The sequence below is a fragment of the Lacerta agilis genome, chromosome 8 (genome assembly GCF_009819535.1).
Source record: "Lacerta agilis isolate rLacAgi1 chromosome 8, rLacAgi1.pri, whole genome shotgun sequence".
NCBI lineage: Eukaryota > Metazoa > Chordata > Lepidosauria > Squamata > Lacertidae > Lacerta > Lacerta agilis.
Genome location: NC_046319.1, coordinates 4,552,873 through 4,571,212, shown reverse-complemented (window position 1 = coordinate 4,571,212; position 18,340 = coordinate 4,552,873). Strand labels below are relative to the sequence as shown.

The 18,340-nt window shown below is 48.0% G+C and overlaps 1 protein-coding gene across 1 annotated transcript; it reads right to left on the bottom strand.

The window, feature by feature from the left end:
- Positions 1–544: 544 nt before the first annotated feature.
- LOC117050863 (maestro heat-like repeat-containing protein family member 6) lies at positions 545–17,955 on the bottom strand. The gene is made up of 15 exons (XM_033156765.1): positions 17,821–17,955; positions 16,863–16,981; positions 15,659–15,808; positions 14,145–14,299; positions 13,259–13,406; positions 12,847–13,018; positions 11,808–11,943; positions 10,535–10,649; positions 9,974–10,120; positions 9,467–9,643; positions 8,015–8,164; positions 6,792–6,917; positions 4,940–5,042; positions 4,258–4,323; positions 545–1,084 (listed from the first exon to the last, which is right to left on the bottom strand). Exons 1-15 carry the CDS (start codon positions 17,855–17,857, stop codon positions 924–926), a joined length of 1,962 nt encoding a protein of 653 aa, XP_033012656.1. The 5' UTR covers positions 17,858–17,955; the 3' UTR covers positions 545–923.
- Between the last annotated feature and the right edge of the window lie 385 nt (positions 17,956–18,340).

Here is an 18,340-nt window from a genome sequence, read left to right as displayed (position 1 = left end):
TTTGACTTTTATCAAGGCTCAAAAGCCAAATGAGGTCTCTGCTCCAACTTAAATGCTGCAGACTGTTTGTTGCTGTTGTCATCCAGGCGGGGAGAGAAGTCTTTCCCAACACGCGAGTGCCAAGCCAGCTAAACATCCACCTTTCTTGCCCCTTGGACCCGAGGCAAGATGGCCCTCTGGGGCCCTCGCATTGCGGCGCCACTGCCCCCTCCACCCTGCACTGGGACATTTGGTGCCAGCTGTTGGCAGAGTGCCAATGACACACAGCTGGATCCCTCTCCTTAACTGTCCCAGTCGAAAGTGAGGGGTCTCACCCTGTGCAAGAGGGAAATCTGGAGTCTCCAGCCCCAGAATGCTTGTGGGGCTTTTTATTTATTCCCCTATTAATGCTGTTTCATACACAATTTCTTGGTGATACGGTCTCCTTGCTTTGGTACCCTGGAGGGGAGGCACAGCGCCCTGCATCCATCCTACCTACACCTCAGCATTACTTTGCGGGTGATGAGATTGCTAAAAATACAGGGGCTGCTTCTTCTTTTTTAAAAAAACCAATAAACAAATTTTATTACGGTAGAAACCGTTGCAAAATAAATAAATCCAAATGTTAACTGACCCCATATATTTTATTGTAAACACAATTTGATTATAAGAGACCTAAAGGTCAGCATAATGGGATTAATATTCACATTTGTTGATTTACCTATCTATAGCATTTCACTTTGGGGCAGTCCTTTTGGATGTGTCCAAATTCCCCACAAGAATAGCACCTTCCTGGGCCCCAGTTCTCTGCAAGGGCCCTCAACCCAAGGGGAAGCCCAGCCGCCCCGGCCCTCTCCACGCAGCTGCTCTTTGTGGCACGTGGAAAGCAAGGAGCGCTCCTGCTGCTTGCCTGCTCTCTCCCAAGACCTCCTTCCTTCTTGGTCTCAGTGCCTTGCCATGTTGTTTCTTAGTAAGGACAGGCGATGCTCGCTGGGCACAATCTCTGGATTCATTTGGTCTCCACAGCGTCTTAACAGTTCGTCGCTGGCAGTCACTGCAGCTTTGGACACGGATGTGTTAATGTCGTCACGAAGGTCCCAGGTTGCTGCAACGGAAGAAGGAACATGAGAACCTCAGCAGAGTCCTCCTGGATCAGGCCAGTGTCCTGCATCCTGCTCTCACAATGGTCGACCAGATGCCCCAACAGGAAACCCAGAAGTGGGAGCCAAGCACAAGAGCAACTCTTCCCCCTCCTGTGGTTTCCAGCAACTGGTGCTCAGAAGCATTTCCGCCTCCAACTGGGGAGGCAGAGCAGAGCCATTGTGGCTGGGAGCCATTTGTGACGGAAAAGTTGGGCCAGGCCACTAAGTGTTTTTCTCCGCTTCCAGCAAACGGTTGACTGGCAACACCTTTGAGTGGCCAGAGTTCCAGGGGAGCCAGTAGAAGACGAGAGAGAGGGCTGGATTTGAGAAGAGGGATAGGATTTGATTGGAGATGTTTGACAGGTTTCAGGTTGGGAGATTGGGAGAACTGGTTCTGAGTGAAGTTAAAGAGACACACTGAGGAGACTATCCACAGTGGGAGGACAGAGCCCCTCACAGCTTGGATAGGGAGACCGGGCTGAGGGTCTGGGGAAGGTCTCCAGACCGGAGTGCCCTGGAGGGCTGAGTCTGTGCCCAGAGAGGCAGATCCTGTGGGAATTCAGGCTCCCTGGGTATCAATCTAGCCAGGAGGGGAGAGTTCTTCTAGGTACTGAAGACTTCCAACCCAGTCACAAGGGCTGAGGGGTCTGTAATTCCATTTATATTGTTAAGAGAGGGGGTAACTGAGGGGAAAGTGCCCCTCACTCATGAACCAAAGTGTTAAGCTGTGAAGGAAGCAGTATAGTGTGGAACGTATGGTAGTATCTAAGTGACAGAAACTTGAGTTGAGCATTTGACCATCTATTCTGGAAACCTGAATATTTATCTACCTGAAGTTACCAACTGATTTTTAGTAACTGAAGTTTAAGAAGAGTTGTGCCTATAGTATTGGGTTTAAGCCTGAGGCTTCTTAAAGTAAATAAGTTAATTTCTACCCGAAAGAACCCGTTTCCTACCCACTTGGTTTCATAAACTTCCTTTTGTTTACTATTTTACACACATTTCACTTACCAAGCAAAACTAAATCATATTCCCTTCACCCAAACATCATTTCAATTCCCAAGTCATGTTACAACTTTTTAGCACCCCTCGCTTTCTGAATTTGAAAGTTGAAAAATTCAGTATGCCCTACAAGTGTGACACTTCATTTCGTCTTGGCATTGCTAGGTAAATGAATGCCAGTTGTTAGACAAAAAAAAACCCCATTGTGGACTTCCGGCGGCGACGCCATTGCGGGTGGTCGTGGGCTGCTTCGGCTGCGAAGCACCCAGTCCATCCCGGGGGTTAGGAGCCCTGCTACCGCAAAGCGGGGCTCCGGTTGGGGTGCGGGAAGAGCGTCCCGCACCCTGGGCTCCCCGGCTGTGCCCGTTGTGGCTCCGAACCCTTCCCCCGCTCCCCCTGTAAAGGGGGAGTGGGGGTGAAGGGACGACGGAGCCGGGCTATAGGGGACATGCCCCAACCGGGATGTAAATGCGGCGACAAAGCCTGTGATGAGCGTCTAAGTTCTACCTGTCTTTAACGAGCTGATAAGAACCCAGTGGCTGTGAGTATTTGATTGACTCTTTGTATTCTTGGAACGATCTGGGGGAAAGAAGAAAGGCAGCCCGCCTCTCTCCCTTCGGGAGGTGAAAGAAATTAACCGTTTAAGTGACTGCTGCTACAACAATCGATAGAAAGTATCTGGAATTTGAAAACTGAGACTGCTGAGATTTCCCTTCGGGGGTTAACTGGGGAAAAAATATCTCCATTTGAAGTTTTGGTCTTTATACTCCGGCTTCGGAGAAATGGCGACGACTTGGACTGTCGTGGGAAAAAATTGAAACAAAGGAAGGAAGAGACAGGAACTGAAATCTGACACTCACCCTCCCTTCTAAAATGATGGATTTTGTGTTCACACTGGTATTGAACTCTGGTTTAAAGGATGAGGAAATGCTCACTGTCTTGAAGCTGGAACTGCTTAATCGGAAACTGCAAGTTTTGAGTGGAATTATAAATAAAAAGGACTCACTTTCCACAGAGGAGGCTTTTCAAAAGTTTTATACAATGGAATCAAACCTTGGCAAAGAGCTGGGAGGGGTGCTTGAAGGATGGTTCAAAATGGCTGGGCAACTCCGGGAAAAGGAACCGATTTCTGGGGGTGGCAGCCCTGGAACGGGAAAATTTATAATATCCAGACTCCGAGGTGGCAGCTCGGGGGCAAGGGACATGGAATTAAGATTTCTACAAGAAGAAGAAGTATGGTACAAAGGTACGGAGGAGCCCAGAAAGGAAGTGATGAACACCCTGAAGCTCGATGCCAGGTTTGTTGTGAATGCCTGGATCTGTGGACACTCAGAAGAAGCTAATTGGAGATCCGGTTCTGGTGAAAGACAGAAAAAGACAATGGACAGAGGGGGAGTGGGTTGAAGTATTAAATGTATAATCCAAATGGTCTGTCATGGTATCCGAAATCGGAGTGTGAAGTCTGTTAATTGTAAGTTTATTTTAAATAAGTAAGGAGATATTGAATCTTAAGTCAAAAGCAGCACGATAAAGGACAGAAGAAATAAGTTTAGTTATAAGAATATATGGTTAAGATTTAGGTTATAATAAAAAGATCAAGATAATTGTGTTATTTTTAAGTAAAGTTATTTTTTTTTTATAGAGAAAAGTTGTTAAGGAAATAGTATATTGATTTAAAACCGAAGGTGAAAAGGCGGGGGAAGTCAAACGTCAAGATTCAGAAGTAGAAATTTTTTTTTGTACGATACACAAATAAGAAGAAGAATCCTGACATTATGTGTATTTGTATTTGTTTTTGTATTTGTAGGTGTGGGGTTGGGTTTGTGTTATATTACGAAAATGCTAATAAAATTTGTTTTAAAAAAAAAACAACCCCATTGTTTCTATTCATGTCCAAGCGAACAGAAACAAAACATTTGCTGTTAGGTCTAATCCAACTATATTATACTTTGCCAATGCAATTTCTTGCCCAGCACAAGCTCATCAGATATCCCGTCATGCTAGTGGCTAGAAGAACATGGAAATCAAAACCAGGAAGGGAAAGGAGACTGCAGGGGCTGATAGTAACTAAAGTGAGAGAATCTGGGATTAATTTATTGGGGAAAGGAAAAGAGCTGGTTTGAACCTTACTCACCCATATATATATCTTCTACTTGTTTAGCGCTCACCACGTCGGGTTCAATATACTGTGCACTGTATGCTAGACAGATCAATAGAAAATGCATTTGATATTTTGTCCAGCTAAAACATTCACCAGACTCAAGGCACCTAGTCCCTTCTATAGAACAGCCTAACAACGTCTGGATCACTTTGACAATTTGCTGGTTTAATCGTAGGAACCTTGGAAGCTCACTGATACCGGGTCTATCTAGCTCAGGACTACCTACACTGACTAACAGAGGCTCTCCAGGAGTTCATACAGGGGAAATGGTGTGGCGTAGTGGGGGCTACTGGGGTGATTGCCCCAGGCACAGAAAATGTTAGGGGTGCGTCTCTGTTTTAATACAGGCAATCCTCGTTTTGCGTGGGAGTTTCGTCCCGGACCCTCCCCCCACGCGCTGGTGGGGCCCGCGTAAAGCATCCCACCCCATCCTTCTTCCGCCCTGCCGTACCCCAGCCCCATTGGACCCTTGCTCTGCCCTTTTAGCCAGCCTGGGTACGTAATAATAATAGAGAAGCCCCCGGCTTGCTGTGGGAAGAATCTGCCTTCTGGCTGCAGCCTCCCTTTGGACATAGTTAGGCAGCGCATGACACAGCCTCCAGGTTTCCCACTTCTGGCTCATGCCCTGAAACCCCCTTTCCTTCTTTCCAATTACCTAGCAGTAGGGCCGCTGTCTTGCGGTGCACAGGGGTCCTGCTCCTTAGGGATTCCATCATCTGCGCTAGCATTTCTGGCAACCTGTGTGTGTATCTGCGCAACTGGGGGTGGGAGTGGACAGAAAGGCAACCAAGGTGCAAAATTAGTTTTTTGTCAAAGTCCAGCTTCTTAACGCATTTCTATCCCTCGTGGTGGCCAAGCAATATTTGAAAGGGGAGGTGGTATTTACGGACTGGTCAGAAACAAACAAAAGGTTTAGGCAGGCTTCTCCGTTGCAAAACATTTCGCCCATCTCTCTCTCTCTTGCCAAATTCTGAACACAGTGAAATCTCAGGGATGGGAGCCAGAGAAATTTATGCAAATAGGTGCTTCATTTGCATACATTATTCTGATAATTTAACCTTTTCTAGAAACAGAATGAGGAGTTGTTGTTGTTTGAAGCCCCTATTTACTTATACAGGGTTTTCTTTAACACCCCTGGCAGATAAAATAAGAAAGGAAAAATGCAGAAACACTAAGTATCCTTAAATTCACCTAATTATTTATGAATTGGCCACCCACAGTAATACTACTGACTTTATATAATGCAGAATCACACTTCATGTCAAAGTATTAAGAGGACAGAACATTTTAGTTGCTTTAGTTGGTAGTTTGTTCTACGGTCCCAAAAGCTTGACTTGACAATGCAACTTAATATAAGATGTGTACACAAGGGTACAATTAAAGATGAAAAAGAACTTATCATTTTTAAAAAAGCTATTAACATTTGCAGATCCAACAAATGCAATTTTAAAAAATCAATCCAAAACATATTCAACCAATTGTTAAATTGGAAACCCTCCTGTGGTTCTCTGCAAGTCGTATTCCGAAGCATCTCTGTGGAGGCACAGCAGAGCCATCAGAGCAAAGCCACCCTCCATGAATTTGCCCCATCTTATTTCAAAGCCATCCAAGCTAGTGGCCACCTGGGCCTCTTGTGGCAGTGAGTTCCATAGCATAAGTATGGATGTGGCAGCGTTTGTGGGCCTCTGTTTGCGGCTGTGCTACACATAGATAATAGTGCCAAAATGTCTCGGAAGACATCTGTGATGGAGAAGGCAAGGGCAAGCTGGTGGCTGTGGCCAGTTGGTGCTGGTGCCACAGATACAGACAGCTGGAGGCTGTAGCCCCATACCCTCCAACATTTCTCTGATGAAAATAGGGACATCCTAAGGAAAAAGGGCATTCCGGGATCAAATCAGAAACCAAAACGGCTCCTCTAAAACAGAGACATCCCTGGAAAATAGGGGCACTTGGAGGGCCTGCAGCCACAACTAACCCATGGGGGGGGGGGTACATCAATACACCACAATGGCATAAAACAGGGGGGGGTGATTTAGCAGAGGGAGAGAGGGAGGAGCAGCTAGGAGTGCTGCAGCTGTTGCACAACATCTTTCTAAGAAAAATCATCACATCCCCCCCCCCTATTTCTAAAGAGGCACAATTTAATCTAGTTATTCTTCCACTTCCTCAGCCAAGCCGTGATCTGGGGCATTGTGGCGGATCCAAAATAGCAGCCAGGCAGTAGAATTAAATAAGCCTGCCACTGCCACTGAAACACACACAGTTTGGGAGGAAAGAAAGAAGCTGGGCTAATGGTGAGTCGCAAACCTAAGAAATTCTTGGAAAAAGTCTTCCCCTCTGGAGAAATCTGGAGGGAAATAAAATACAAACAAGGCCATGCCATTTCACAGAAGAAAGATGCCCAGGCCCAGCTGAGACTTATGGGAGTTGCAGTTCATACCAGCTGTGGGGGCACTGGGTTTGGGGAGACTGGCTTAACGCTTTGAGACTCAGTTAATCTTACTCACAAGGTACTTGCAGATAAGTGAGTATCTGTAGTCCAGTCCGTCTTGCTGGCCAATCTCAAAGATGTCAAAGGGCAGCTCCTCGAGTTCCAGGAAGGTGACAATTGTGTTAAGGACAATCCGACAATTCTAGAAATGAAAGGAGGGGTGACATTTTACTTCACATCAAGCCTTAGGCTTGCAACAGCTTTGAAAACATATATATCTGCATTAAGGCTGCAATACAAGTAAAATGCAGACAGTGACCCAGGCAGGGTTAAAAACACAACTAACCCACTGGGAATTAAGCACCTGTAAACCCTGAGAACGAATAGGTTTTTAACAAGCATCCAAAGGCCACTAATGTTGGGGCTCACCTGCGCTCAGAAGGGAAGTGATTCCATAGAGAGGAGCCACCATGAAAAAGACCCTCCCTCTGGTTACTGGCTGCTAAATGAACCTCCACCAGGCCGGCCTATTCAGCTGATCACAGTGACAGCAGGAGTGTCAAGGCTTTGCTTCCAAACCCAGGAACTCCAACCTGGGCATAAAACCAACCCTGCAAAGCTTCCACTCCTTCAAGCTAACCAGCCTGGATCAGAAGACTTCCAGAACGGACTTCCTTGAAAGGTGATGGACTCTCCTTCCCTGGAGGTTGTTAAGCAGAGCTTGGAGGACTATCTGCCAGGGATGCTTTCGCTGAGATTCCGGCTGCATTGCAGGGGGTTGGACTAGAGAACTCTTGGGATCCCTTCCAACTCTGTGATTCTGTGATTCCAACCCTTTGCAGAGCAATCCCAACCACAGCATGGTATCTGCAGAGCAAATGACTTGAGCAGGTGGGAAGTGGGGGAAGGGGTGGAACCCAGGATCTCTAACTTATCTGACCGGGACAGAGAAATCCCTTTTTAACCTCAGGTGTGGTGATGACACAGACCCCAAGCACAATCAAGGCCCACCCATTCAAGACCAGTCTGTGCATGACCAGGTCTGTGGGGTGATGATTCTCCAAGCCCTGCTGGAACACATAGAGCAGCGCTCCTTGTGTGGAAATTCCCAGGAAAGGGGAGAGTTTCCTCAGGGCTATAGATGCCTCGAGGACCACCCAGCATTGGTATCGTAAGGGGTTTCCACAGGCAGAGAAACGTTGCCCTGCGTCCCGGCTGTGTGCGGACAGCTGCCAGGGAGAACCAATTCGGCCAACAGGCCAGGCGATGGCCAGACTAGCCCTTCCAAACGCAACTCACCTCTCCGCACCAATAGTCGGTCAGATGGATTATCAGGGGGACGAGGCTCCTGAAGATGCTGTCCTCTGCCCTGTTTCTGTGCTCTTCCTTTATGCCCTTCAACAGCATCCCGAAAAGACTGATGGAGCAATTCTGCAGCTCTCTGTCTTCCTGAGGAGAGGGAGGAGGAGGACGCCAGTCAGTGCCAAGTGCTGTGCAGGGCAAACCCGTCTCACAGGTTTCAGGGAGTTTAGCTGAACAAACACTTCCCGTTTTCTATGGTTCTGGTTGCATGAGGGTGTTCCGGGCCCACACAACAGGGGACCAACCCCGGTGGCCTTTGCCCACCCCCGTCCAGGGGCTTAAAAGGACTGAGTTCATCTTGGTGCATCTAAAGTTGTGCCAGCATCACCTGCTGGCAGACAAAGTCACCTGAAGTGCTGGTGAAGCAAGAAGTCTTGCAGATTAGGGCAGTGGGATCACTTGTGGGGAGGGTGCCAAAAGTCAAGTGGGGTGACGGGGGGGGGGTGAGGGAGGTATAAATGACTACCACTCTTTGAAAAGCTGGTTTCACTGGATCAAGCCAATCAGTTATGTTGAACGAATTAAATCGGTTTAAGAGGGATTTGAATAAATGTGCAATCCATTGCTAGTGTTCTGCAGGGGCACCATCAAGGGGGGGGGCTGAAACACACACACACACACACCCTGAAATTTTCAAGGCTGGGGCCAGGCACCAGAATACAATACCATAAAAGCTGGTCTAAATAAAAACAGAAGCGGAAATGCAGTGTCCTCTCTCAAGGATATCTCTTCACCCCTGTCTCAAAGAAAGAGCTGGACCCCCCCCCCCACCAGCTCTCACCTGCTGGGAGCTTGCCTTTCTTCTCCCAGCCTCCCATCCTGAGAGATTTTCCCTTCCCTGTCTCTCACTCCTGGTCACTTCACCAACCAACCACCACCTTCTTGGGTGTGTAATCCTTGGAGCCAACATGGACTTAGCCAGGATTTATCCTTGTGGGGCAGTATTTATGTCGGGGTGGGTGGCGGCAGAACTGAGCTATCTGTGATGCGATTGGTCAGTTAGTTCAGTATTTTTACTTATTTACTGGATTGGGAGGAGGAAATTGCTCCCTTGCCCCCCTTGGCTATGCCCATGGAGCCCAATAATGGCTCTGAGCAGAGGACACCAAGGAAAACAAAAGAAAAAGAAGGAAGAAAGAGGAAGGAAGGAAGGAAGGAAGGAAGGAAGGAAGGAAGGAAGGAGGGGGGGAGAAAGGAATTCTGATTATTTTTTTGTTATCTTCCTTAGTGGGTCGTGCAAACCTCTATTCTGAATAATGCTTTTATAGTGTAGGGGGCACTGGGGATGAGGCTGTGGAACCAAAGGGGCAGTCCCCCAAAACGTTTGGGAAGCACCTGTTCAGGGCATGGCTGAAGCCCCTTTCTAGTACCGGAGGTTTGTTGACTTACATCATCAAAGTATGTCAAGAGTTGAGGGTAGAGGTTGCACCCGGCTAAACTGTATTTCTCGGCCTCCAAGTGTTGGAACAGGAGTTGCAGGCACTTAATGGAGTCTTTGGCAACACGCCCGTCTGGGTTGGAAGCACAGTTTATCAGGGGCGAGACGAAGGGGTCCAAGGACTCTTCCTGAAGGAAGCAAGGAAGCAGGCAAGGGAACACGGTCACTGCAGAGAAGTCAGCACACGCACACCCGGCTTGCACCCACAAACCACAGCATAAGCATTACACAAAAGTAGACAACCCAAGAGGGGGCTTTCTCGTGAGGGTGGGAGGCCTCCAATAGGGGAAGGGACCAGAGCTGGTGCGTCTCCCTTCCTATGCTGATCTGCACCTGAGCGTAAGGCTGCAGCAGATCAACTGAATCTCATTTCAACTGCCTCGTTGAAACGCTGATATGGTTGCGCTGAGAGCGCTGGTGGGTTAATTTGTACACCAATCATGTGCCCAATCTCTTACCGGCAGTGGGTGCTGCAGCATGTAGCCCAGCCCTCGGATGCCGCAGAGCTTCACGTGGGGGTTGGCTTGCCCCATCCAGTCCATCAGGCGGCGCATAATCTTTTGCTCCTTCACGAAATCTAAGCTTGTCTCCGAGTGAAAAAGGAGCTGAGAAAGAAAACGTTTGATGGAGTGCAAGTCCAAAGAAAGTAGGGAGGGCGCCGAGAGGGCAGGGGGAAATCTGTGAAGTTCAGTACTCCATACCCTCCCGGAGTCCCGGTTTTCCAGGGACAGCCCTGGAATTACAAAAGCTTCTGATTTGATCCCAGAATGTCCCTGTGCCCCCTGCCAGGAGGACGAGCCAGCGCTTGTCCCAAGGACGGTGGCGGCTGTGGGGGGCCCTCTCCATGGCCTCTCCGTGGCCACTGCTGCTGGCCTCCTCCCTTGGGCAGCTGGTAGTGGCTGCTGGAAAGCAGGTGAGGTCTGGAGAAGAGGCTGCCTCAGGCACAGTGGTGCCCCCCCCCCCAAGACCTTCTTTCAAAGCAGGAGCGCCTGCAGGCCTTCCCCGCTTCCGACTCTCACCTCGGTGAAGAAGGCCACCCCGACCGTGAACTTGTTAATGTCAGGGGATTGCAGGTAGTCCTCGGCCACCCTGAAGGTCCTTCGCAGGTCCTTTTTGTTGAAGGTGAATAAGGTCCTGAAACATCAAAATCAGACACAAAGGATGCAGAAGCCTGAAGGCTGGCAGGAAGGAGCGCTGAGTGTCCCTGCACAACAACCACAACCGACAAGAACTCCTTCCTTATCTAGCTCTCTCTCTTGAGGAAGGGGTGCTTGAGAGTGAATGGCAGTATCTTGCAAATGCATCTCCAAAGCCGGCAGGGTTTGCTGAAGGCTTGGGTTTTCAGGGCTTGGAGGGGGAAGGGGAAGGTTCCGGGTCCTGCATAACTCTGAGCTGGCAGGAAACAAACCAAATATAAATTGTGCAAAACAAGAGTCCTTCATTTGCCTTTCTTTCTTCTTAGCCAACCCCAGGATCCCGATTTGCTCTTGCAGATTTCATTCCACCCTCTCTGCAGACATTATCTGCTCTGCCCTGCTCTTATGAAACAATGGTGAATGCAAACGGATTTAGGGAAGAGTGGTGAATTGTGGCATTTGCCCCCCACAGAGGTGGGTCACCTGCTGAATGTGCAGCTCTTTATTACGCCGGCCTGTGACGCCTGAGATATGTCTTTTCAGGCCCCAGCCTATTCCTGCCTTTGCAGTTTGTTTCAACTGATTCTAATTCTGAATTTCAAATTGCTGTGATCCACCCCAGGACTTGCTAGAGAAGGGCGAGTAATACATTATTTAATAGTAATAATATTACCATTACCCCATATGCACCCACTCGACCTCTTCGATTAGCGGAATTGGCACTATTTCAGGCACCGCATAATACCTGCTCTGCATTTGTAAGAACTTTTTAGTGTATCAGCACCTCAGCTTTGGAACTCCCTGCCTATTGATATCAAACAGGCGCCTGCGCTATACTCTTTTCGGCACCTGCTAAGATCATTCTTGGTTAGACAAGCCTACCCAGATGTCTAGAAAGCTGGTGCAAATGTTCATCTGGTTTTAGTCTGTTGCTATTTTAACTTTCCAAAAGTCCCAGATTATTGTTGTTAGTTTTTCTTATTGATATTTTCTTATCTTTTTTTTTTAAACCGCATTGTATTTTGTTTGTTTTATTACAGTCAAGCAGCATATACATTTTCTGAAACAAATAACAGGTTTATCCCCATTTCCCAGAAAGCGGGCCTCAGTGGGCTGCTCCTCATGCCTCCCCAGCCAGTCCTTTTCACCATCTTACCTGGCCAAAAAGTAAATGCCTTCAAGAAAGCTTTCTGGGTTTGACAGCCTCTCCCAGCACCTTTGCACCTCCAAAATGCTAGCTTCTTTTAAATATCCAGCACAGCCAATAAGGTTTTTCAGCGCCTCCACAGCAGCTCTGAGTCAAGTGAAAGAATTAAGAATATTACATTTCTTTATCCGTTTTAAAAATTAGTATACTGCCCTTCATCCGTAGATCTCAGGGCAGTTCACAACATAAAAATGCAAGTTAAAAAGCACAAATACAGCATAAAAACAAGAACCAAAGCAAACCAATAACTCCTCTCCCTCTCACAAACACAGCTGAAAGGGCGTAGGATGTTAATCAGCCAATGGCCTGATTGAAGAGGAACATTTTTGCCTGGCATCTAAAGGTATATAATGAAGGCACCAGGCAGGCCTCCCTGGGGAGAGCGTTGCGCTAATGGGGAGCCACCACAGAAAAGGCCCCTTTGTGTGTGCAGGAGGCACATGAAGAGCGGCCTCAGGTGATGATCACAAGGTCCGGTAGGTTCCTATGGGGAGTTTTAGGTCCTTGGCATAACGCAGTCTTGTGCTGCTTAGCCTGATGGATCCAACCACAACCATCACCCCCTGCAGCCTCCCACCAGTTTCCAACACAAGATCCAACCTTTCTGCTGTGATGGGGACCTGAGGTTCCACGACACGTGAGGTCCCCCCCCCCCAATAAATCAGCCCATCGTGCGGGAGAGTCTCCAACATATTTTCCCATCCTAATGTCCTCCAGATGTTTTGGACTACAACAACTCCCACCTTCAGCCCAGTTGTGCTGGCTGGGGCTGATGGAAGTTGTGGTCCAGAACGACCGAAGAGCAGAGGGGTTGGGGAAGCCTGGGTCTCTTAGCTATCCAACCTAAGCAGAACCTCCATGTCCAAATGAAGCCTGTTCTCTTTGGTGAGGGCTGAGCCATCAAAGCTATGGGTCAGGCTTGCAAGCGCCCAGAGGGAGAAGGGAGGGCCACCCCAAATGCAATAGCAGGTCCCTTACGTCAGCAGACTGAGAGGCGAAGAGGGGTCCGGGATGAGACTCGTCGCCCACGAACCTCTTCTGCTCGCCCCAAGAACAAAATAGATATGACTGGTAAGTGCAAGCAATAGCTTGGGGAACTTGTTCTGCAGTACAGTCGATGCCTCAGGTAGGGACAGGATGAGACGCAGAGCGTTGGTAGCCTGGAGGGACAAGGACAAGAGAACAGCATTCAGCAGAGAATGGACAGCAGGCACCAAAAAATATCCTGGCCTGTTCTTAGAAATCAGCAGGTCCCCCCCCCCCCAAACCTGGAACCAGATAAGCCTTTCCTGCCTCACAGTTATTAAGATGCAACCCCCCCCCCCAAGCAGGAAGCCCCCAGGCCCATCCAGCTCCCATTGAAGAACAACCCAGGAGAGAGAAACGGAGTGGTTTCGTACCGCCATTGGCATTTGAGACTCGCTGTGTCGCCTGCTAGTGACTTCCAAATTGGGTTCTTCATCCTGGAGCCTTTTCAGAAGGGGCTTCAGCAGCTTGAGACTGCAATAAGGATTGGCGACCAAGGCCTTCCAAATTACTGCGGCACTTCTGCAATTTTTCAAAAAAAAAAAAAGTCCCCTTTTTCCTTTTCTTAAAAAAAGTCAGGCCTTTTATATTTCCTTTATATTGCACATGCATTAGCAAAGAAAGAAACTACTATTCCCCTTTTGGATATGTAACTCGGGGCACAATTTTTTGCAAGTATGAAACTGAAATATAATTTAAGAAACCCCACTTAAATTCAGCTCTCCCCATTTCCACATCATGAAAACTCTGCATATTTACAGATACAATTTTGCCTCTCAAGCACCTTTTGCAAAGCAATCTCCCCATATGTTATGTCTTTCTACATGTTATTTCCACCAGTTCATGCATGTGTGTGGCTACTTGGGGTGTGTGTGTGTGTGTGTGTGTGTGTGAATTGCTTGACTGGAGAACGGCACTGAAAAATTCAGAATAGTGCAAATTTTGAAATAAGACTGTTTTGGAAATTGCAAATGATGTAAGCTGTCACTTAAAAGTGACCCAAACTGAATTTGTCCCCTCTCCCTCCCAACTGTCCAGAAGGGGTGTGTGTGTGTGTGTGTGTGTGTGTGGAAAACCTGGCAACTGTACTTCAAAAACCTGGGAGGTGCCACAGAGTTGGGAAATCTCCACCCGTGGCTGATGGGCCGTGGCCTGGCTTGGTGGATCGCAGGTTATGCAGGGCATCTGAGACGTCCTGAGATTTGCAGGTAAAATGGACCTATCCCCCCCATAACACACTCTTCTCTTAGACACCCTTACCCGTTGGCCTCAATGGAGGTAGATATAAGGCAGTCTACGACTCCATTTATGCGCCTTATGGCGAGGTGGACGAGCGCCGTTATTGTCTCCCCCTTCGCCCGGGTGTCTCTTATTCTAGGGAGATTGTTATAAATCTCCCTGAAAATCATGGGTAGCTGGAAGAAAATAAAAGAAGAACAAGATGAGAAAGTGTGGTGGACCTGAAAGAAAGCGAGGGATTTGGGGGGAATGATATATGACGAAGAAAAAAAGATGTTCCAAATGATTATACCCCCTCCCGAAAGGAAAACAAAACAAAACAAAACTGAAGCTTTTGGAGTTATAGGGCCAAAAGTTCCAAAGAAGATGGTTAAGTTCTTTGTGTATGTAACTACAGCAGCTAGGAAATGGAAAGATGAAGAAGTTCCCAGCAGAAAAGAATGGATAAGCAAAGAATAGATTGGCAAAGCTGGCAGCTAAAACAAGAGAACTTCACCATGACTGTTTTATGTTTTAGGACTATTTGAAGAAATATTATAATATCACAAATTGGCAAGCAGGATTTGAACTATGAGCAATGGAAATAATTAGATATTATTGTGTTATGGCTATGATACAAAAGAGTGAAGTTAGGGTGCAGCAATGTGATAGAATTAAAAAAAACCACCATGGAAAATGGGATGGAAAGTAGGAAAAAGAAAGGAAACTTTATTATGTATTGGAATTTTACGTGAAATTTGTGGGAAATTACCAGGATAAAAAAAAATAAAAATGCCGGGATGAGAAAGAAACAGCTGTTTGTTTGTTTGAAAATGTGTATTTAGATTTTCAAGACAGCTTACAAAAGAGAACCGTAAAAGAAATAGAAAACAGATCAAAGAGCCGGTTTGACTCATCTCTCCTGTTAACTTAGGAAGCTGTACCCTAGGAATAGCAATGGTCCATTGACCTCTGTGTTGTCCACATTGTGTTTCCTTTGCATTGGCACGAACAGGGTGGAATAATGTAATTAAAAGACTGCCACAGCAGACAGCGAGATGAAAACCATGGTGGTTGTTTTTTGGAAGCCGAGCTGCAGCAGAATGGAAACAGAGGCGCAAGCCACAGACACGGAAATTGATGCCTTCTTACACCCCCAAAGGTAAAGGGACCTCTGACCATTAGGTCCAGTCGCGGATGACTCTGGGGTTGCGGCGCTCATCTCGCTTTATTGGCCGAGGGAGCCAGCGTACAGCTTCCTTGTCATGTGGCCAGCATGACTAAGCCACTTCTGGCGAACCAGAACAGCACACAGAAACGCTGTTTACCTTCCCGCTGGAGCGGTACCCTGTTTATCTACTTGCACTTTGACGTGCTTTCGAACTGCTAGGTTGGCAGGAGCAGGGACCGAGCAACGGGAGCTCGCCCCGTTGCGGGGATTCGAACCGCCAACCTTCTGATCGGCAAGCCCTAGGCTCTGTGGTTTCGTCCCAACACCCCTAGAAACAAGCAAATTCTACATCCGAAGAGAATGTTTCCTCCATTTTGAGCCTTACATCTTCTATGTCGGCTCCGGTTTCCTCCAGGAAGGAGCTCAGCAGCACTCCTGCAGCCTGAGAGATGGCTCTGTCTTCCACTGTCAGCTTGTCAATCGCCTTTAACAAGACTTCGGTGATCTGGCTGGGCTTGAGGTGCTCCCCAAAAGCCTGGCACAAAGAAGAAAGAAGAGGTTTCAGTAGACCAAGGGCGCCTTCACAAACAAAGTGAAAGACATTTCCACTCTGCCTTGCAGAGGGTTGAGCTAGATGACCCCCGGGTCCCTTCCAACTCTACAATTCAGTGATTATATTTATGAGTTTATTTAAGTAACCGCAGGATTTTACAAGAAACAAAACTAAGAGTCAGGTGACGCCTTGCTATTTTCTGTCCACATCTTAAATTGGTTATGACATTGGAACATGGAGAGGTTCAGTCTAAAGTCAGACTAGAAAATAAGGTACCTTTTCTCGCAGGAACAGAGAGGGTGAGTAATAGTGGATATCCGTTATACAATGCCAAACCAAGTCAGATTGGGTGGGAACCTGCCGGCTGTGTGTTTAGTTCTTCATATACAACAAAAACACCCACCACAAGGTTGGCACAGTTCATTGGCTTGGCAGTGCCTCGTGAAAGATGCACCAAATGAGCCAACTTTCCCTACCCTTTCTCCACCCTGCATGGTTCTCTCTCCTCCCCTATTTAGCCTCATGAGGTAGGTTAGACTGAGAGACTGGGACTGACCCATCAGTTTCAGGGCTGAGGGGGGATCTGAGCCCTAGGTCTCCCAGCACCTGGTAGAATTTCAATAAGTAGAATTCTGCATGCAGTTTAGGCCAACGGGCACTGGTCTTTGAGCAATTTATTCTAATACAATGCATTTCTGAATGTTATTTACACTGATATATTCATTTTCTCGACACTTTTAGCTCACGCATGCCTTTTTTTACACACCGTTTGGCATTGCGAAATTCAAGGACATGTGAATTTCAAAGGCGGGTTGTGTTTCAGTTCTCCTATTGTTTCAGAAAGCCTGGATTTGATCGCTTTGGCTTCCAATGTGAACTGCTCTGAATCTCTCCCTCAACCCTAGAAGGCGTGGGCTGCCTGAGGGCACACTGAGGTTGGTGGGGCAGGGCCCCACTTTCCCCGAATGAACAAATCTCTGCCAACGGGGAGCTGGCTGCAGCCTTTGCAATAAAGGGTACACAAAGCCACACCTACCTTTGCCACTTTGGGGATGTTGTTGTAGAAGACGGTGGGCCCAGGGATGAAGAAGTCTTCTCTGACCCACCTGACCATGTTGCCTTTCTTATTCTTACTCCTCATCTCCAGTTCCTTACCTAAGCAGGGGCGGGTTGGGGGATACGCATGCCAAAGAAAAACCGCATTAGTGCTCCCTGCTCAAAACCTCCAGTTTGCCCACTGGGACCAACCAGTTTCACCTCAAACATTATAATTCAGAAGTGGGAAAGTTTCAGATGAGGGCAACCAGAAGGACCGGGGTTGCAGCATTTGGGAGGGGGGGGTTCCATTTAGAAAAACGGTGAGGAAGAGGAGACCCAACGTAGGGCATGGAGAACGTGGAGAGAGAAAGTTTTCTCTCTCGCCTTCATAACACGAGAACAACTGGACCTCCAATGAAGCCGAAGTTTCAGGATGGTCCTTCTTCTTGCAGTGCACAGCTGAACTTTGGAACTACTCCCTCCCACAGGAGACAGTGATGGCCACGGACCAAGATGGCTTTCAAAGAGGATTGGGGGAATTCATGGAAGAGAAGGCTACCCATGGCTATTAGCCAGGATGGTCTCCATGGTCAGAGGCAGCAAACCACAGGAGAAGAAAGAGCTCCCGAGTTCGAATTGTGCTTGCTGGTCAACCCCTGTGGGAACAGGATGCTGGACTGGGGTGGGTCACTGGTCTGATCCAGAAGGCTCTTTGGATGTTCTTAAGCCGTGGATCCCTCCCTTAAGACGGCTCTCTCATCTCTGGCCAGCGGGGTGTTTGCTTTCGGCCAGTGCTGGCATGAATTCTGGCCCTCCTGAACTCCCTGATCAACCCCAGCAGCAGCCAGCATGGCCAACACTCAGGGATGATGGGAGTTGGAGCAGCCTCTGTAGGGCTACAGGTCTCCTACCCTGTGGCTTGCAAGAAACAAACCATTTCCCAGCATCGCCCTCACCCATTTTCGCTATCATGATGTAAAGGAGATGGTACATGGCCTCCGATGACTGCAGGCCAATCTCCTTCACGTTGTCTGCGATGTGAAGGGACAACAGCGCCACCAGCTGTCCAAGAAGGGGGAAATCCTGGGATATCTAGGAGGCGGAGAGAGAGAGGCACAGTCAGCCCTCGTCCCCCAGAGCCCAGCAAGAGAAAACCACCTGGCATGCTTCCAGTCGGCAAGGTGGCAGAGGGGTGCAAGGCAAGAGACCTGTGCTTAGGTGGCCCACCCAAGGCTTCCCCAGGGCTTTTTTTCCAGCCAGAACTCACTGGAACTCAGTTCTGGCACCTCTCTCAGGTGGTCGGTATTGCCATCATAAGAGAATGAGGGGGGTGAGTCATGCTGAGTCCTGGCACCTCTTTTTCTAGAAAAATAGCACTGGTGGGCACCTTCCCCTGGGATGGCCATGCCACACAGCTTTCATCTAGTTCACACCTGAACTTTCCAAAGCAATACGCCAACCCAGACATAGGTTTTC